This window comes from Schistocerca nitens, chromosome 3, assembly GCF_023898315.1.
Source record: "Schistocerca nitens isolate TAMUIC-IGC-003100 chromosome 3, iqSchNite1.1, whole genome shotgun sequence".
Taxonomy (NCBI): Eukaryota; Metazoa; Arthropoda; class Insecta; order Orthoptera; family Acrididae; genus Schistocerca; species Schistocerca nitens.
The window spans coordinates 918,308,507-918,327,409 of record NC_064616.1 but is presented as its reverse complement, the minus strand read 5'-3'; the positions used below and the strand labels follow the sequence as shown (position 1 = coordinate 918,327,409).

Below are 18,903 nucleotides of genomic sequence, written 5' to 3'. Positions count from 1 at the left end.
TATATGTACATGACTTTTAGTTTCAACAAGACGATGAGCTGATTCTGTGTGTGTATATGGAAACAAAGCTGATCGAAGTGCAGTGAGTCAGATGGATCATATATTAAATGACATCTGCAATGGACTACAGAGATAATTATTTTATATCTTTTCCTAGGTTAAACTGACTGAGCCACAGTGGGTGCACATTTCCTACTGATTGACATTTGTACTACATTTTACAGAAATTCATTAGGTACATTATGAAAATATGCCCCACTGTCAATCATCAACAACGTATGACAGTGAACTTAATATAATCACATATTTGTTCAGCATGTGCAATTATTGCATAATTGTCACATGAAATTTATGTTATCTCACTGCAGTAAATAAGTTTCTGTGAGAGCACATTTCATCTTAAAAGGGAGAGCAGTCAGTGGCTAACATCCCATTCACTCATATTAACATCATTTGAGATGGATGATTATCTCAGATGACAAGGTCAGGGAGGGAATTTTGCTGAAGATTTTCTGCCTGGTCTAACGCGTCTATGCTACTGCCCTAACAAACAACAGTAAAAGGTCCACAACATACGATTAAAGTGTGCTCAACATTAGTGCACAGAAGGAATGAATAAAATTGGAACACAGCAACAAATTCAGTATGCAATAACAATTTCAATTTGTTTATTAATGCATTTTAACTTTCAATTATATCCACAACTGATGTAATGCAAAATCTGCTAGTTCCAAATAAGAATGGCATATAAAGCTTTTCATGAAAAACTTGACATAACTAAACATACTCTTAATTAATATTCTTTAAGCTCAAAACTGCCAGGCAAACAATTAAGTACCATGTTTTTAACTGAACTAAAAATTGACAGTAATTCACTTTTTGCAGTGAATACAATTGTCAATTGTGATAATCTACAAATAAGACAGGTCAAACAATTAACTTATAAATGAATGTTATTGCATAAGTTCTTGTATCACCACATTAATGTGTCTGAATTGGCATCTCTTTCTATACACGCAGTTCAGTGTAATATAGATTTAAACATCTCAAAATGCTTTTCGTTTTAAAGGCATGAAAGGAGAACTGTTGTCTCCACAAAGATCACAATACAACACATGATTATCAATTATTGACAGTGCAGTATAAAACAAATGTTCATGAATTTTTTTCCTTCCAAATATTTGGTCCAGTTGAACATCATATATACAGTAAACTTTCTGTATTTTAAACTTAACTGAGCTATACAAAAAAAATCTAACACTTCACAGAGGCAATGATGTTATGATTAACACCTACAAACTATGTGATTACATACAGTTATTAACAAATGTCAAGATTTTTAAAATTTAAATAACAAGCTTATTTTTTGCGTAAACGTAGTAATACAAAGATTAATTACATACACGAAGTTTACGAGTCGTCTGCAAACGTCTGAATCAGGTACACAAGGAACCATGAATAACACACATACTTCGAAAACTGTGAATTTCACCATTTAATAATGATTGCTACATTCTATGTTGTGTAAAAAATGCAAACAGATGTATCATTCAAATAAATAACAATAAACACAATTAAAACTTATTTGCATTCAAACCCAGTCATCTACATGGTCACAAATGTGCTATACATTCCATGTATCTGAATTAAACTACTGGCAAACTGCGATTTTTCTGGAAACACGAAATCAATTGTTTCCAGTCACTATTAAGTCTTCACCACACATGGGTTTCACGTATCTCACTAATAATGCTACTTGCATTTTGCAGAGCCTGAAAAAAAAAAAAAGAAAGTAGTTTTATTGCAACAAGTATCATTACTGCTAGCATAAGATACTACACAGTTAATCACAGCAGTGAAGTCCCCTTCCTTAGCATCCTCTAATCACGAATTTTGAAGATAAAGTGTTGAGGGAGGAGCTAAGTGGGCAAGGCTTAAACGCACCTGTTCTGTGTGTTAAAAGGTTACCTCTGGAATCCAGTGACATTTGTACAATATATGATGACATGAGTGGAGGGACAGAGAATGGGGTGTAACTAACCTAAGTGTAAAATCTTAATTCCTTACAGCTTGTATAATTTCCTCCACCGAATGTGTCAGCATCAAATTATTATTCTTTTCCCACTGCTTATGTAAATGCTCTTCCATTTCTCCTTATTTCCATGTGCCAATACCAACAGTGACATACACAGTTGCTACAGTAACTACATATGTACTAAAAGAAGAAAGATCAGTGTTTAATGGCCTGACAACACCACCTTTTGAGAGCGGACATAAGTTCAGATAGAGCAATGACAGGAAACAAAACTGGCCGTATCTGTTTTAAGGGAACCATGCTGGCATTTACCTTAAGCTAGATGAGAAAATAGGGATTTGAACTCTACTCTTCGCAAATGTGAGTCGAGTGCATTAAGTATTGTGCAACCTAACTCAGCACCTTACAGTGATTATATAGTATGCTAGACTTATTCCTTTCACCTATCCATACCACTTGCAGATAGTACATGGCAAAAACAAAGGAATCATTCTGTATAAGCTCCAAGTTCTTTAACTCTGTCGTCGTCATCATTACATGAGATGTACACTGGATAAATTGTGATTTCCTTAATTTGTTTTGAATCAAAAGCCATCACAAACTTAATGGTAAAGTCTACAATGCACAATGCCTTTCTCGTATCACACTGAGGTGTCTTTAATGTTTCTGTAATACTCTCACAGGCCCCTCCCCTAAAATTAATAGAATACCCTACAAATACAACCTTACGTATGATAATGGAACTATTTCTTAAACCCCCTCCAACTGATAACACCAACAAAAAAATTGTTTACATATTGAACTTTGAAACACTCAATACCCACAAACTAGCTGTCAGTATGAGCACTGGGACTGTACAGTGATTTGCAGCTAATCTTATACTGCCACGCAATTCACAATGAATCACTGCAAAATCCTTCAGCACATTGTGACAGAAATAGCCTGTTAGTAAGAAATTACTGTTCAAGCTGGGTAACTAAACGACAGGATACACTGAGGTTTGATGAAGGACAGTGATCGCTATATTACAACCACTTGAACACGTGTACTCATTATCATACCATGTAATAATTTATAATTAATCATAACACAAGGTAACAGCGATCACCACCCTGTAGGTAATAATATAAAGAGACGAGAATGTGAAAGAACAATATTTTATGAAACTGGATAGTTCATACAACGCCTCCATAAACTGCTGAACTTCAATGACACTATAAACGAAAAGAAGTTTTACTCAATTTCACTGACATGTTTGCGTATATTTGGCATTGACTATGTCATGCCATGAATTTCTCGTACACAATCCAAACTCTTACACAGTTGTAGAGGTTATATGCTGCAAATAATATTTATATATTAAAAACTTGCTGCCTTTGGTGTTATTAGTGAAAAGTACAAATTGTTTCATGTATCACAACCTCTGACACATCCAACCATGTTGCACTTTCTCCTTAGATTGTGATTTATTTATTGAGATGAAAATGCATCTTTACATTACATACAACCTGTACAGAAATATTTCCTTTAACAACCAGTGGATTTTCACACTCTATACTGATCCCATACCTCAACTACATTTAACACATTACTAACCCAGTATCCTTCAGCATCACACAGATTCAGTTATTTATTCAAACAATGAGTCGTACATCCCATCATGAAGGATCGGGCATGTGTAACGGGTCAAGTTTTACATTAATGTGCAGAAGCAGCCAATTACAGTTAACACTAAACTACTCACATTAACAATTACACTCTGGAGTAAATCACTGCTCTTCCTCTACACTAATGAACTGCTGTTTTTACCTACTACAATCAATACCTTTTCCACACTTTTCATGTAACTTTAAAAAATTACAAAACCCCAATTAGCGATGTAATTGCAGCCTACTGACCAATTCCAGGTAATTGCAGCCTACTGACCAATTCCAGACCTTTGCTCTTATATAAGTTTTATTTTTCAGGAAAACATTGCTAGGTCTTTTTTTTTATTATAGTTTGTTTCAATATCTTCTGGTGAATTTATCCGATTCTCTAATTCATTGACAGCTTTTACACTTCTGATGTGTACATAAGAAATTTAACAGAAGTCCGAAGGTGGTTACAAGACACAGACATATGTTGCATAAATCTAATGACAGATGATGAAATTAGTTACATTGTGCACCACACTTTTGTAGAACACGATACACAGTCGCATGTGTAGTTAAATTTAAGCTCTACTGTCAGGTCCTAACCTAGCCACCACTCCGAAATCGCTACATATTCAGTGAGAGGAAGAGGGGGGAAGGGAGAGGAAGAGGGGGGAAGGGAGAGGAAGAGGGGGGAATGGGAGGGAGAAGGGGAGGGGAGGCGCGAGGGGGGCAGGCCGGGCGGAGGCGCGAGGGGGGGGGGAGGCCGGGCGGAGGCGCGAGGGGGGGGGAGGCCGGGCGGAGGCGCGAGGGGGGGGGAGGCCGGGCAGAGGCGCGAGGGGGGGGGAGGCCGGGCAGAGGCGCGAGGGGGGGGGAGGCCGGGCAGAGGCGCGAGGGGGGGGGAGGCCGGGCAGAGGCGCGAGGGGGGGGGAGGCCGGGCAGAGGCGCGAGGGGGGGGGAGGCCGGGCAGAGGCGCGAGGGGGGGGGAGGCCGGGCAGAGGCGCGAGGGGGGGGGAGGCCGGGCAGAGGCGCGAGGGGGGCGGAGGCCGGGCAGAGGCGCGAGGGGGGCGGAGGCCGGGCAGAGGCGCGAGGGGGGCGGAGGCCGGGCAGAGGCGCGAGGGGGGCGGAGGCCGGGCAGAGGCGCGAGGGGGGCGGAGGCCGGGCAGAGGCGCGAGGGGGGCGGAGGCCGGGCAGAGGCGCGAGGGGGGCGGAGGCCGGGCAGAGGCGCGAGGGGGGCGGAGGCCGGGCAGAGGCGCGAGGGGGGCGGAGGCCGGGCAGAGGCGCGAGGGGGGGGGAGGCCGGGCAGAGGCGCGAGGGGGGGGGAGGCCGGGCAGAGGCGCGAGGGGGGGGGAGGCCGGGCAGAGGCGCGAGGGGGGGGGAGGCCGGGCAGAGGCGCGAGGGGGGGGGAGGCCGGGCAGAGGCGCGAGGGGGGGGATGCCGGGCAGAGGCGCGAGGGGGGGGGAGGCCGGGCAGAGGCGCGAGGGGGGGGGGGAGGCCGGGCAGAGGCGCGAGGGGGGGGGAGGCCGGGCAGAGGCGCGAGGGGGGGGAGGCCGGGCAGAGGCGCGAGGGGGGGGGAGGCCGGGCAGAGGCGCGAGGGGGGGGGCGGCCGGGCAGAGGCGCGAGGGGGGGGGAGGCCGGGCAGAGGAGCGAGGGGGGGGGATGCCGGGCAGAGGAGCGAGGGGGGGAGGCCGGGCAGAGGCGCGAGGGGGGAGGCCGGGCAGAGGCGCGAGGGGGGGGAGGCCGGGCAGAGGCGCGAGGGGGGGGAGGCGCGAGGGGGGGAGGCCTGGCAGAGGCGCGAGGGGGGGGAGGCCGGGCAGAGGCGCGAGGGGGGGAGGCCGGGCAGAGGCGCGAGGGGGGGGAGGCCGGGCAGAGGCGCGAGGGGGGGAGGCCGGGCAGAGGCGCGAGGGGGGGAGGCCGGGCAGAGGCGCGAGGGGAGGGAGGCCGGGCAGAGGCGCGAGGGGGGGAGGCCGGGCAGAGGCGCGAGGGGGGGAGGCCGGGCAGAGGCGCGAGGGGGCGAGGCAGGGCAGAGGCGCGAGGGGGCGAGGCCGGGCAGAGGCGCGAGGGGGCGAGGCCGGGCAGAGGCGCGAGGGGGCGAGGCCGGGCAGAGGCGCGAGGGGGCGAGGCCGCGCAGAGGCGCGAGGGGGGGAGGCCGGGCAGAGGCGCGAGGGGGGGAGGCCGGGCAGAGGCGCGAGGGGGGGAGGCCGGGCAGAGGCGCGAGGGGGGGAGGCCGGGCAGAGGCGCGAGGGGGGGAGGCCGGGCAGAGGCGCGAGGGGGGGAGGCCGGGCAGAGGCGCGAGGGGGGGAGGCCGGGCAGAGGCGCGAGGGGGGGAGGCCGGGCAGAGGCGCGAGGGGGGGAGGCCGGGCAGAGGCGCGAGGGGGGGAGGCCGGGCAGAGGCGCGAGGGGGGGAGGCCGGGCAGAGGCGCGAGGGGGGGAGGCCGGGCAGAGGCGCGAGGGGGGGAGGCCGGGCAGAGGCGCGAGGGGGGGAGGCCGGGCAGAGGCGCGAGGGGGGGAGGCCGGGCAGAGGCGCGAGGGGGGGAGGCCGGGCAGAGGCGCGAGGGGGGGAGGCCGGGCAGAGGCGCGAGGGGGGGAGGCCGGGCAGAGGCGCGAGGGGGGGAGGCCGGGCAGAGGCGCGAGGGGGGGAGGCCGGGCAGAGGCGCGAGGGGGGGAGGCCGGGCAGAGGCGCGAGGGGGGGGAGGCCGGGCAGAGGCGCGAGGGGGGGAGGCCGGGCAGAGGCGCGAGGGGGGGAGGCCGGGCAGAGGCGCGAGGGGGGGAGGCCGGGCAGAGGCGCGAGGGGGGGAGGCCGGGCAGAGGCGCGAGGGGGGGAGGCAGGGCAGAGGCGCGAGGGGGGAGGCAGGGCAGAGGGGCGAGGGGGGAGGCAGGGCAGAGGGGCGAGGGGGGAGGCAGGGCAGAGGGGCGAGGGGGGAGGCAGGGCAGAGGGGCGAGGGGGGAGGCAGGGCAGAGGGGCGAGGGGGGAGGCAGGGCAGAGGGGCGAGGGGGGAGGCAGGGCAGAGGCGCGAGGGGGGAGGCAGGGCAGAGGCGCGAGGGGGGAGGCAGGGCAGAGGCGCGAGGGGGGAGGCAGGGCAGAGGCGCGAGGGGGGAGGCAGGGCAGAGGCGCGAGGGGGGAGGCAGGGCAGAGGCGCGAGGGGGGAGGCAGGGCAGAGGCGCGAGGGGGTAGGCAGGGCAGAGGCGAGGGGGGAGGCAGGGCAGAGGCGCGAGGGGGGAGGCAGGGCAGAGGCGCGAGGGGGGAGGCAGGGCAGAGGCGCGAGGGGGGAGGCAGGGCAGAGGCGCGAGGGGGGAGGCAGGGCAGAGGCGCGAGGGGGGAGGCAGGGCAGAGGCGCGAGGGGGGAGGCAGGGCAGAGGCGCGAGGGGGGAGGCAGGGCAGAGGCGCGAGGGGGGGAGGCAGGGCAGAGGCGCGAGGGGGGGAGGCAGGGCAGAGGCGCGAGGGGGGGAGGCAGGGCAGAGGCGCGAGGGGGGAGGCAGGGCAGAGGCGCGAGGGGGGAGGCAGGGCAGAGGCGCGAGGGGGGAGGCAGGGCAGAGGCGCGAGGGGGGAGGCAGGGCAGAGGCGCGAGGGGGGAGGCAGGGCAGAGGCGCGAGGGGGGAGGCAGGGCAGAGGCGCGAGGGGGGAGGCAGGGCAGAGGCGCGAGGGGGGAGGCAGTGCAGTGGCGCGAGGGGGGAGGCAGAGGCGCGAGGGGGGAGGCAGAGGCGCGAGGGGGGAGGCAGAGGCGCGAGGGGGGAGGCAGAGGCGCGAGGCGGGGAGGCAGAGGCGCGAGGGGGGAGGCAGAGGCGCGAGGGGGGAGGCAGAGGCGCGAGGGGGGAGGCAGAGGCGCGAGGGGGGAGGCAGAGGCGCGAGGGGGGAGGCAGAGGCGCGAGGGGGGAGGCAGAGGCGCGAGGGGGGAGGCAGAGGCGCGAGGGGGGAGGCAGAGGCGCGAGAGGGGAGGCAGAGGCGCGAGGGGGGAGGCAGAGGCGCGAGGGGGGAGGCAGAGGCGCGAGGGGGGAGGCAGAGGAGCGAGGGGGGAGGCAGAGGAGCGAGGGGGAGATACTGCGATACACCACTTGAGAATGTTTCCCTGCAAATCAAAATCTATGTATTTTTTATGAAATAATGTGCCAATAATTCCCATGCAGTTCCTATAATTTTCACAGGAGTTGCCACATCTATGACAGTTTGGGGCAATATTTTGTATAATTGAGAAGAGGCACTGCCATAGGCCATCTTTATTGGTGCGAACTTCCCATCACTCTGACTAATAGTGAAGTTTAACTCAATCTGACATTTTGTTCAATAATGTAACTAAGAACAATGCTACACACAATGTACGAGCCGTTAGGAGACCAAGCACTGGATGTACTTCCAACTTTTAATGAGCTTAATAACTTCATAACTATGGAGTCCAAGGCTCAAAGAAAGTTAACTGTGTAAGGTTTGTAAACACTACTAGATATCCCATGCCTTGCCAGTGACATTTTATTAATTACACCATTTTTGTTTATCTCCATGAACATCATTTCATTAAGTGTAAATAGCAATAACTTTATAATCATAATGCCACAAAAGTGAGTGTAAATTAATGACTGGAACATTGAAAATTTTAAGGGACTGAACAAAAAATGTTGTAAAAATTGGGAAAAATGTCAATTTTGGGAATGTGAAAGTGGGGTTACACTGTACTGCATATTAAGCAATTAAGTAACTTCAATAATTTCAATAAAACTTTGTGGCAAAATTTGTAAGGACATGCGGAAGATAGATAATGAATAAACCATTGATAGAAACATATTTTAATTTCTGCATGAGAAATTAACACTTGTCAACTATGTAACATGTTTATGTCTCATGTTACAAATTTTGCTCAACGTGATGACCATCTGTATTCACAACAGCTTGAGAGTACAATAGAGACTGCTCTATCCGTGCCCAAAACAATGTTAAACCACGCAATGTTCAGCTGTCAAGACACAGCTTGTGCACTGCTCAAAGACTGGAAATTACATAAAGCATTCTCGGCCAAGGCAACAGTAACTTCTTCAATAATTTGTGATGCAATTGGTTGTCAGTCTACTAGAGAAATTCCATAATCGCTAAATAATTTGAACTTCCAAATCAAGTTCAACAACCCCAGTGCTGAAAAAGGACCTCTCCATATTTCTTTAATGCATCAATATTCACTAAAAGCAGTAGCACTATTATTATTGTTCTGAGATTTACGAGTAAAGTCCTGCTCACTCTTTCCAGACCCCATGTTGACTTTCTGCAACTGTAATGCAGACTGATTTTCGTGTTTTAGCCCTATGTTGCCATACCAGTATTGGCACCTAACAACAAGTCATGACACACACACTACTAACAACACAAACTCTGCAGTGGACAGTCTGAACATCATTCCTATGAAGTTGGGTACACAGTTTTCCTTCTACACTGGCTCAAGAAGCGAAAGTTTAATTATAAGGACTCTGTCAGTTTCAGAGTTAACCCTAAGTTCACTCTTTATTGTTTTATACAACTGAGGTTTAAACTGTTGGCTGTGAACCAGTTATCAGTGTGTTCAATTAAGCTCTAGGCTATGCCTGATGTGGATGTGTGAATCCTTTCAGAAGTATCCTCATGTGTCAATACACATTCCAGTTTTTGAAGAGTCCTCCATGTCCCTGGTAGATCATTTACACAGGTCAAAAACAGGAGTGGGCCACCACTGAATCTTGTAGGACTCCATATTTAATGTTTCTCCACTGTGAGTTTTGTTTTATACCTGTGGCATAATTTGTTAACGGGACCATTTTCTGACAAGATTTGACTACCCATGCAACACTGGTGCAATTAATGCAATTACATATTCATTTCCAAAACAGAATCTTATGTTCCATGCAACTGAAGCCCTTAGCAAGTTCACAGAAAATACCAACACTGTAATTTTTCTTGTTTAGTACTATTGAACTAAGTTGGTGAGTTCATATATTGCTTTCTTTGTAGAGAATCCTTTACAGAAGCAAACCATGCAGTTGCCAAAATGTTACTCTTAGGTAGGAGGTTCAATATTCTGTTGTAAGACATGTTTTCGAACATTTTTATGAATACACAGAGGAGGAAGCAGAATCCATAATTAAAGGTCATTTGCTAACCTCTACTTTTATAAATGGGAATTACTACTGCACATATCAGTCTTTCAAGAGATATCACTTGACTCATATTGACTGAATGAAAGAGGTAAATCTAGCAGGGCCACTATCAAATTCGATAGATGGTTTCAATACTTTGGTGAAATACCATCCTAGCAACAAGAGTTGCTGCTTTTCAGTAACCTAATGAATTTTGATATGTCTTTAATAGTTGACTTGGCAAAACTTTGATTTGCTGGTGGAGTATACAATGCTTGTCTAAGTACATCTAAAACCTCCACTTCCAATGGCCCATTTTTCCTTCGATTTATGAAGTACTGATCAAATCTAGTGGCCAATGAGCTAAATTTATCATCTGTTCACTGCTACTGCCATCAATGATTGGATATAGTTTTCCTTACTGAGTTAATTAGTATCATGCCTACAAATGTTCCCAACTGCCTTCTCTTTGTTCTTGGATTTTATTTTTATGCATAATGCATGGTTTATGTCTTCTGATGACATGGTGAGGAATTTGACAAGACTGCTTGTAGTGCAGTGTGCCCAAACAGTATATTTTGGTTTCCAATTTTCCGTGGTTCACCTAGTCATTCTCTGAACGATTGGACTAATTTTTCTATCCATCTGAAAAAATCAGACTAATATATCAAACAATGTAAAGTCCAGACTAGAACAACAACAATACTATGAAAGGACAGGTTGCTACTCACTGTATAGAGCACACACTGAGTCACAGATAGACCCAATGGAAAAGACTACTACACATTTTAGCTTTTAGCAAATGGCCTTCTTCCAGAGTCTGACCACAGCTGCCAGAGGCAGAGGTCATGTGTGTAGCAGTCTTTTCATTGTGCCTGTCTGTCACTCTTTGTCTGCTCTATAGGGTGAGTAGTAATCTGAAGAATAATATATCACTTAAATTTTGTTTTTACTAGAAGAAACCTACAGCATCTCTTGTGCAGTGTCAAGAGGCACAAGCTATAAAGGTAACCATTATACAGATAGACAGAAATTTAGAGAATCACCACCACAAAGTACATACTTTTAACATATCGGCTGCATCTTTTCTACGCTGTGCAACATGTTCCGCTTCACTCAACAGCTCCTCAGCCTGCGCCGATTTGTAAAGATGTGCAACCAGCTCAGACTGGAGGTTATCTTTCACATAATTTACAAGAAAATGCATTACAGCCTTTGGTACAGTATCCTGAATTGATTTACGTACTATATAGAAATATACTTTTATGAGGCGTTCTGAAACAAAACAAGAAGTCAGACATCAGAAAATGCGTGATTAAGAATAAGAATGACTTAAAAGCCTGAATTATACACCAACCTATTACATCACAATCCCTTTTCTCTTTTTCTGAAAGTTTCCTGTTTGTCTGTACAGGAACTTCAGGTAGCAAATTTACTGGCTTTTGAGGCGAAAGTACACCTTTTGCTTCAAAAACATGGTTTGGTAAAGCAGAAGAATTAAGTTCTATAGATTTATCTCTAATACTTTGGTTTTCTTTATTGTCCATTCGACCAGCAGGAAACAAGTTTGATAGCCACCCACTGGCATCAGCATTTGACTTGGCACCAAAGGAGTTCTGCAAAACACACAAATCTTTAGCTGTACCACAATATACACGTATCTAGTTACAACTAAATTAATGAAAGTACTATATTACCTTGGCCCCTTCCAGTTCTACTGGTGTGTAAGGAAAATTATTTTCAGGATATTTTAGATTTGTAGGCTTTGGTGTTGGTGTATCTTCTTCAGCCGGTGGCGTTGAGAACAAGCACGACGCAAGTGCTGCATCTTTATTAAAATCTGGGTGCCTCGTATTAATATACGCAAGTTCAATTGCTACCAGGTTTTCTACCTGAAAAAAGATAAGTTGCATCTAAATAAAAAAGTTAAATTAAGAAAACTGTATACTGAGTTGGTTATCATATACAAAGAGCACTGGGTCTGTCACATGAGCTAGCTGACAAATTCACTTCACAAAATGTTAGAAATTTGCAGGCATCACATGAAATATTACATTCACAGAATTCATCCTGTTTGTAAAAGGATGAAATAAAGTATCTGACTTGCAAGTGTAATACATTTCTCTTTTCATTAATATAGGAGTTTCAGGTGGCTAGCAATGTGTAAGACCTTTTCTTCCCCATTTTTCACAAAAGTTTATTTAATTTTCTCTCTTACACTTTGGGATACTATTCATTATTCTGCCTTGCTCATCATCACAATGCTCTACCACCAGTTTGGTTATGTCTTCCAGCTTTGAAAGTTTCATACAAATATAACATTCTCATATCTCACTGAGACGCATTGCAATCTAGAGCACAAAACAGGGTGAAAATTATATAAGTATATGAAATAAAATCATCGTAACTTCTAAACAGTTTGCATTAGGACGTTCAAACTGCACAGTTGTCCACGGGGCATGATGGGAATTCGTATGTGCATGTATGGTTTAGTTTAGCAACAAAGCCCACTTTCATTCGGATAGGCTCGTCAGTAAGCAAAATTGGCATGTTTGGGGGAATGAGAATCTGCATTTCGTGATTGAGAAGTCTCTTCATCTTCAACTGGTGACTGTGGGGTGTACAATGTCCAGTCACCGAATAATCGGTGTGATATCCCTTGATGGCACAGTAACTAATGAACGGTACATGAAGGTTTCGGAAGATGATTTCACCCCCATTATCCAAAGTGAAACTGATTTCAAGAAGATGTGGTTCATCCGAGGCAGAGCTAGACCACATCGAAGCAGGAGAGTGTTTGATGTCACTGAGGAGCACTTTGGAGATCGGATTCTGGTCTGGGGTACCCAGAGGCCACTGGCATGGGCCTAATTGGCCGTCATATTCTCCAGATCTGAATACATGCGACTCCTTTTCTTCAGGCTACTTTAAGGGTATACGGAATGAGTTTTTCGATGAAAAAATCGATTTTTGGGTAAATGCATTTTCGAAAAATTTAGACTCTCCCGTTTAATACCATGTATAAAATATTTGGATGACGTGAATAGAACTATTTTAAATAATTTTTTAAAATAATTTCGACACACGATGTTCCGCACCTTGTATATGAGACGTGAAATATACCTGATATAGACAGCCTTGCCAGAGATATAATTGAGCACAAAAGAGTTAGCTTTTCTGTTGGCTACACTGCTAGACAGTTGACAATAGATTCTGCACCAACTGTATTGTTTCCTTTGTGAGTACATCCATGCCATTGTTGTGAAAGTCTTATGTGGAGAAGTCATTGAGTTTTCTTTCCTTCAACATGCCAAGACCTAGTCTGAAGGTATTTAGAAAGTGTGTACATTGGCGCAAGAAAGTAAAGTGTACTAAAAATTCGTCTGATTCATCTTCTTCAGTATCTGATGTCCCAGTAGCGACTAACCTCAACACTGGTAGTGATACATTGAGTGATGCTGCTGCCACTACACCGGAAAGTGCTTCAAGAAGAAAACTAGCTGGAATTGAAGAAGAATACAAGAAACTAAATGCTGGGACTACAAAATATGAGGTAATTAACATCTCTTTATTATCAGATGTTTTGGAGAACAATGTGTGCTGCAAACAATGTGGAAAATGTGGTGTTTCATTGAAAACAAACTTACATGTAGGACTTGCTTGTGAATTAGAGTTGATGTGCAGTTATTGCAAACACAGTGTTACTTTCTTCAATTCCTCACATGTTACTGCAGATACAGGTAAACTATACGATATAAACATTAGACTGGTTTATGGATTACAGTGTATAGGAAAGGGCAGGGCTGCAGGTGCCATGTTGTGTGGTGTGATGAACCTCCCTCCTCCACCTCCAAAATTTAACAAACACATAATTGCAATAGGCTCTGCTGTAGAAGATGTGGCACAGGAAAACATGAAAGATGCTGTTGAGGAAGCAGTTGTTGAAAATAATAGCAGAGACTTGTCCATAGCTTTTGATGGAAGCTGGCAGAAGAGAGGCCACACATCTCTGAATGATGTAGTAACAGCTACGAGTGTGGACACTGGTAAGGTAGTTGATGTGGCAATACTTTCCAAGCATTGCAGATGCAAGGAGAAAATGAAAAATAAACATGAAGAGGAGTGCATGGCAAATTACTATGGGTCAAGTGGTGGTATGGAAGTTGCTGGTGTAAGAAGTATTTATCAACGCTCAGTAAAATGGTACAACGTTAGATATATAAATTATCTTGGAGATGGTGACTCAAAGGCTTTCAAAGAAACTGAGAAACTGAGACCCTATGGTAACGATGTGAAAATTTCCAAACTGGAGTGTGTTGGCCATGATCAGAAAAGGATGGGATCAAGACTTCGACGGCTCAAGGCTAGCATGAAAGGCAAGAAATTGAGCGATGGAAAAACTTTAGATGGGAAAAATAGACTGACAGATGCTACAATAGATCATATTCAGAAGTGCTATGGTCTAGCAATAAGACAGAATACACCAGATGCAGAATTAATGAGAAGAGCAGTCTGGGCTCTGTTTTTTCATACAGTTTCAAACAATGAGAATCCCCAACATGGGCTATGTCCAAAAGGAGACGACAGTTGGTGCAAGTACAACAGAGGCAAGGTAACTAAGAAACAATACAATCACCCTCATCACCTGCCACCTGCCATAATGGATGAAATAAAATGTATATTCCGAGACCTCGCAGATATTAGTGTACTAAAGAAATGTCTTCATGGCCGGACTCAAAATCCCAATGAGTGTGTGAACCATGTGATATGGAATAGACTACCTAAAACTGTGTTTGTGGGTATAAACACACTTCACTTTGGCGTTTATGATGCTGTTTCATCATTCAATCAGGGCAATATAACAAAGTGCAAAGTTCGGGCTCTGTGTAGAACTACGAACTGCCGCAGCTATGCTTTGTTTGGACAAGGAACGGCTCAGGTCTTCAGATAATGCCATAAAAGTATATTCAAAGATGGCTAGACAGCATAGCAGAGCCATCAAGAGGAAGCTGTTGGACGATTCTGATGATACAAGCTATGGAGCAGGCTTGTACTGAAGTAAAAACTTTGAAGCTAATTTCCCGTAACTTTAGTTTTTTTGTGTGTAAGGTACATTTTCTCAGGACCTATTTATAGTAGAAAGATGAAATTTTCTGTAGTTGTTCCTTAAGACCTTCTAATATATCTGAATTAAAAGATATGTGGAATTATTTTGTATTAATGGATGTAAATTTTAAAATACTTGTTAAAATGTATAACTTTTTTTAACATTTACAAAAAATAAAATATCTGAAAAACTATACATTATTTTTTCAAAATTAATAATTCAGCATAAAAGCAGAACATATCTCTGCGTTCTGTGAAAAAAATCAAGAGTATCGTCCAAATAACAAATGAGAAAATGTTCCTAACTTTTAGCTCAATTTAACATTGTAAGCATAGGGCGTTCCGTATACCCTTAAAGACAAGGTATACCATTGCTGAGCTGAAAACAGCCATTCGGGAGGTCATAGACAGCATCGATGTTTCAACACTTCAGCAGGTCATGCGAATTTTGATATTTGCCTGCACCAAATCATCGCCAATGATGGCAGGCATTTCTAACATGTCATAACCTAAATCCAAATACCTGTAGTGATCCTTACATGTTGAATGAAGTGTGTGTATGCTGTAGCTTGTAACTAATTTACGTTTCTTTTCATACAGTTCAATAATTGTCATCCTTCACTTCTGCCACATGGAATAGCGCTTCAGTCATACAAAATGTCTTAACATGCTGACTGAAAAAAATATTGTAATTCCGCATTTTCTCTTTTTCTATATACATTTTGCAGACTTCAGAGATTCAGTTAAAAATTCTACACTTTCATGACTTACATGCATATTAAATGCACTGTTGGTGTATCTTATCCTGTGTGAGGATTTGTGTATGTCTATGAGAATTTTCGGAGTTTTAAGACTATTATGCACTGGTTCATCCTTACAAAATGAACAACTGTGACCTATACCTGTGTATTCTACAAACATTTCAGAGATAAATTCCATATGTTCTGTACCACAGGAACTCCAGATATGGAAACTTTCAAACATATCCTCAATCACTTCACTCGCCATTAGCATATCACCCCCTCCCCCCTTTTTCCTCTTCTTTGGTGTTTTTATATATATTTTTTTCGGTGTTTACTCATTTCACTTTCATTCTCTCAGCTTTCTTTCTGTTAGTTATTTTATTCTTTCACACAATCCAGGATGGAACAAATGAAAAGTTTGCTATACATTTAGCTGTTGGCCAAAAGGCCCTCTTCTATATAGCAATTGCCTGCAGGGGGAGTGGCTGTTAAAACTAAGTTCTTGAAAGCAGCACTCTGTGTTTTTTAACTACCGGTTTTGCTCTTCAAATGAACAAGATCATTATCAGAATATACACTGTAAAAAGATACAAATTGAGATAATACAGAAAACTTGCACTGGTGTTATGAAAGTACATATTTCCAGCATGGTTACTTATGTTGAAACTTGGCCGACAGCATTAATGATTGCATTTAAAGTACGCTGATAGCTATAAATATTTAACTGGCTTTACTGTAGTTTTAAGCTTATGTTTAAAGTACACTTACGGTATACTTACAGATGTCTATACACAAGCCCATACAAATAGGTGACTAAAATGTAAATTTCGTTTTCTGTAGTTGTAAAATAACTTTGGATACACTATACCATGGACATTACAAGTACTGTTGTACAGTCAATTTCATCTTTGGCTCTGTCAATATTATTTACTACTGTACTTTAAACATAAGTTTACATACTACAGTACAGCCAGTTTAACCTTTAGAGCTGTTAGCCAATTTATCAACAAAAGTCGCCATGCTTGAAACAGAATATGTATTTTACATAACAGCAATGAAAGTTTTCTGTATTATCTCAAGTTGTATCTTTTACAGTGTATATTTTCATGATGCTCTTGTTCATTTGAAGAATGAAACTGGTAAATAAAAAATAAGAAGTGCGGCTTCTCAAGAACTTAGGCCTTCTACTGACAGGGAAAACATACATATGACCACTGTCTCTAGCCTCTGTGACCAGACTGAATGGTAACAGTGCCTCATAGGAGCAGCAATCCTGTGGTGGGGGGGGTGAGGGTGCAATTCAGACTCGGGCTGTGAAGCAGACATGTAAGTGATGCACAATGTGGTGCACTGCATTTTCAGCAACTGGATGCTCCAACTGTCTCTTGGTCAGTTTGCCAAAGGCCATTCATGCAGACAGACAGTTTGTTAGTTGTCATGCCCACATAGCTGCAGCTTAGTTTGCAGATCACATGACAGCTTTCAAAGGTAGTCCTGACTTTGGCAGGGCAGGAGATGCCTGTGACTGTACCAGTGTAGGTGGTGGAGGGATGATGTATGGGACAGTTCTTGCATCTATGTCTGACCAGGGATATGAGCCATGAGGCAAGGGTATGAGAGCTGGGGTCGAATAGAGATGGACAAGGATCTTGTGCAGATTTGGTGGGTGGCAAAATACCACAGTGGGAGGGGGTGGGAAGTATAGTGGGAAGGATATTCCTCATTTCAAGGTTTAAAGAGAGGCAATTGAAACCCTGGCAGAGAATATGATTCAGTTGCTTCAGTCCTGGGTGGCACTGAGTCACAGGGGAGGGTGTTCAGGTTTTGGAGGGATATGGATAGGGTGTCCTCACCCTCAGTGCAGATCACAAAGACTTCATCAGTGAATCAGAACCAGGTTAGGGATTTGGGATCCTGGGTGATTAGGAAGAATTCCTCTAGATGGTCCATGAACAGATTGGCACAGCCTGGTGCAATGCTGGTACACACTGCTGTAACATGGATTTGCTTCAAAAGAGAAGTAATTGTGGGTGAGGATATGAAGGAGGTTGTAGGTTTGGAGTCAGAAGGACATTGGGAATGATAGTGTTCACTAGTGGCAAGGCCACTGGCATTGTACACGAAGTGTACAGAGGAATGGCATCAACAATGACAAGCAGGGCGCTGTGTGGCTCGTACAGGATTAGGAACTGTGGAGAGTCAGAACAGGAAATGGTAAACGTCGTTTAAATAGGAGCACAGGTTACTGGTAACAGGCAGTAGGTGTTGGTCCACAAGAGCAGATATTCTCTCAGTGGGGCACAGTAATTGGCCACAATGCGCAGTCTTTCATGGTTTACTCTATATGACAGTTATGTCAAACATTATCAAGGATTATCACTGCCTAAAATTTGACAGCAGTAACATATATGAGAAACTGTGTACTATATTATAGAACACATTTCAGATCATGTAATATTAACTGACGAGCATGTCATTGCTCTAGAAACATATAATATGCCACTGATGGTTTATAAACCCAAAAAAACAATTTTCATTTCTTGTGCAGCTCACTGTGTATAGAAGATGTAAGCTGCAGAACACCAAGCATTCAAGATTTTTCTACTGGCAGCAATTAGCAATGTTATTTATCTTGCGCAGCATGGATTTTGTTTTATTGCCCAAAGTACAATTATGGGGAAAGTATTGTAAAAACAAAAATATTACCATTGAGTCAAGATTAGCATGCGTAAGGTGTATCCTTTAGATTATCTGCCCCACCCCAGGTTTATTTGGATGACAGACTTTCAGGACTCTTGTCTCTACTGAAAAACATCTGCTTACCATCTAGAGGCACCAAAATGGCAAGTACTAGTCCTCTTCAAAACACTCCTCTGTTTTCCATGTCAATTCCACCACAAAAAATTCTCCCCTAGCATCTCAGATTGGATTAAGCTTATCTATTCTCCCAACGAAGGAAGGAAGATGAGGACTTAACATCCCGTTGACATCAATGTCATTAGAGATGGAGTACAAGCTTGACTTGTTTCAAAGATGGGAAAGGAAATTGACCATGCCCTTTCAAGGAAACCATCCCAGCATTTGCTTGGAGCGATTTAGGGAAATCGCAGAAAACCTAAAATGGTCTGATACGGATTTGAACTGTCATCCTCCCGAATATGAGTCCAGTGTGCTAACCACCATGCCACATTACGCATTCAGTTCTCTCTACAAAAATAAATAACAATATCAAATGTTAGTACTTTATATCTGTCTTCTTTTTATGGAACTTCAGATTTTTGTAGTTTTATGG

General features: G+C 45.2%; 1 protein-coding gene across 4 annotated transcripts in view; it reads right to left on the bottom strand.

The window, feature by feature from the left end:
* Positions 1-704: 704 nt before the first annotated feature.
* The window catches only part of LOC126248980 (dynamin-1-like protein), a 90,906-nt gene continuing 72,707 nt past the window's right edge, over positions 705-18,903 (bottom strand). For 2 of the 4 annotated variants that reach the window (XM_049950542.1, XM_049950541.1), the window contains exons 11-14: positions 11,460-11,654; positions 11,120-11,378; positions 10,826-11,037; positions 705-1,772 (exon numbers count right to left, since the gene is read on the bottom strand). In XM_049950542.1, coding sequence (XP_049806499.1) covers positions 1,716-1,772; positions 10,826-11,037; positions 11,120-11,378; positions 11,460-11,654 — 723 coding nt within the window. In that variant the 3' untranslated portion in view covers positions 705-1,715. The remainder of the gene's footprint in view (positions 1,773-10,825; positions 11,038-11,119; positions 11,379-11,459; positions 11,655-18,903) is intronic. The other 2 variants (XM_049950540.1, XM_049950543.1) reach the window with 2 other exon arrangements.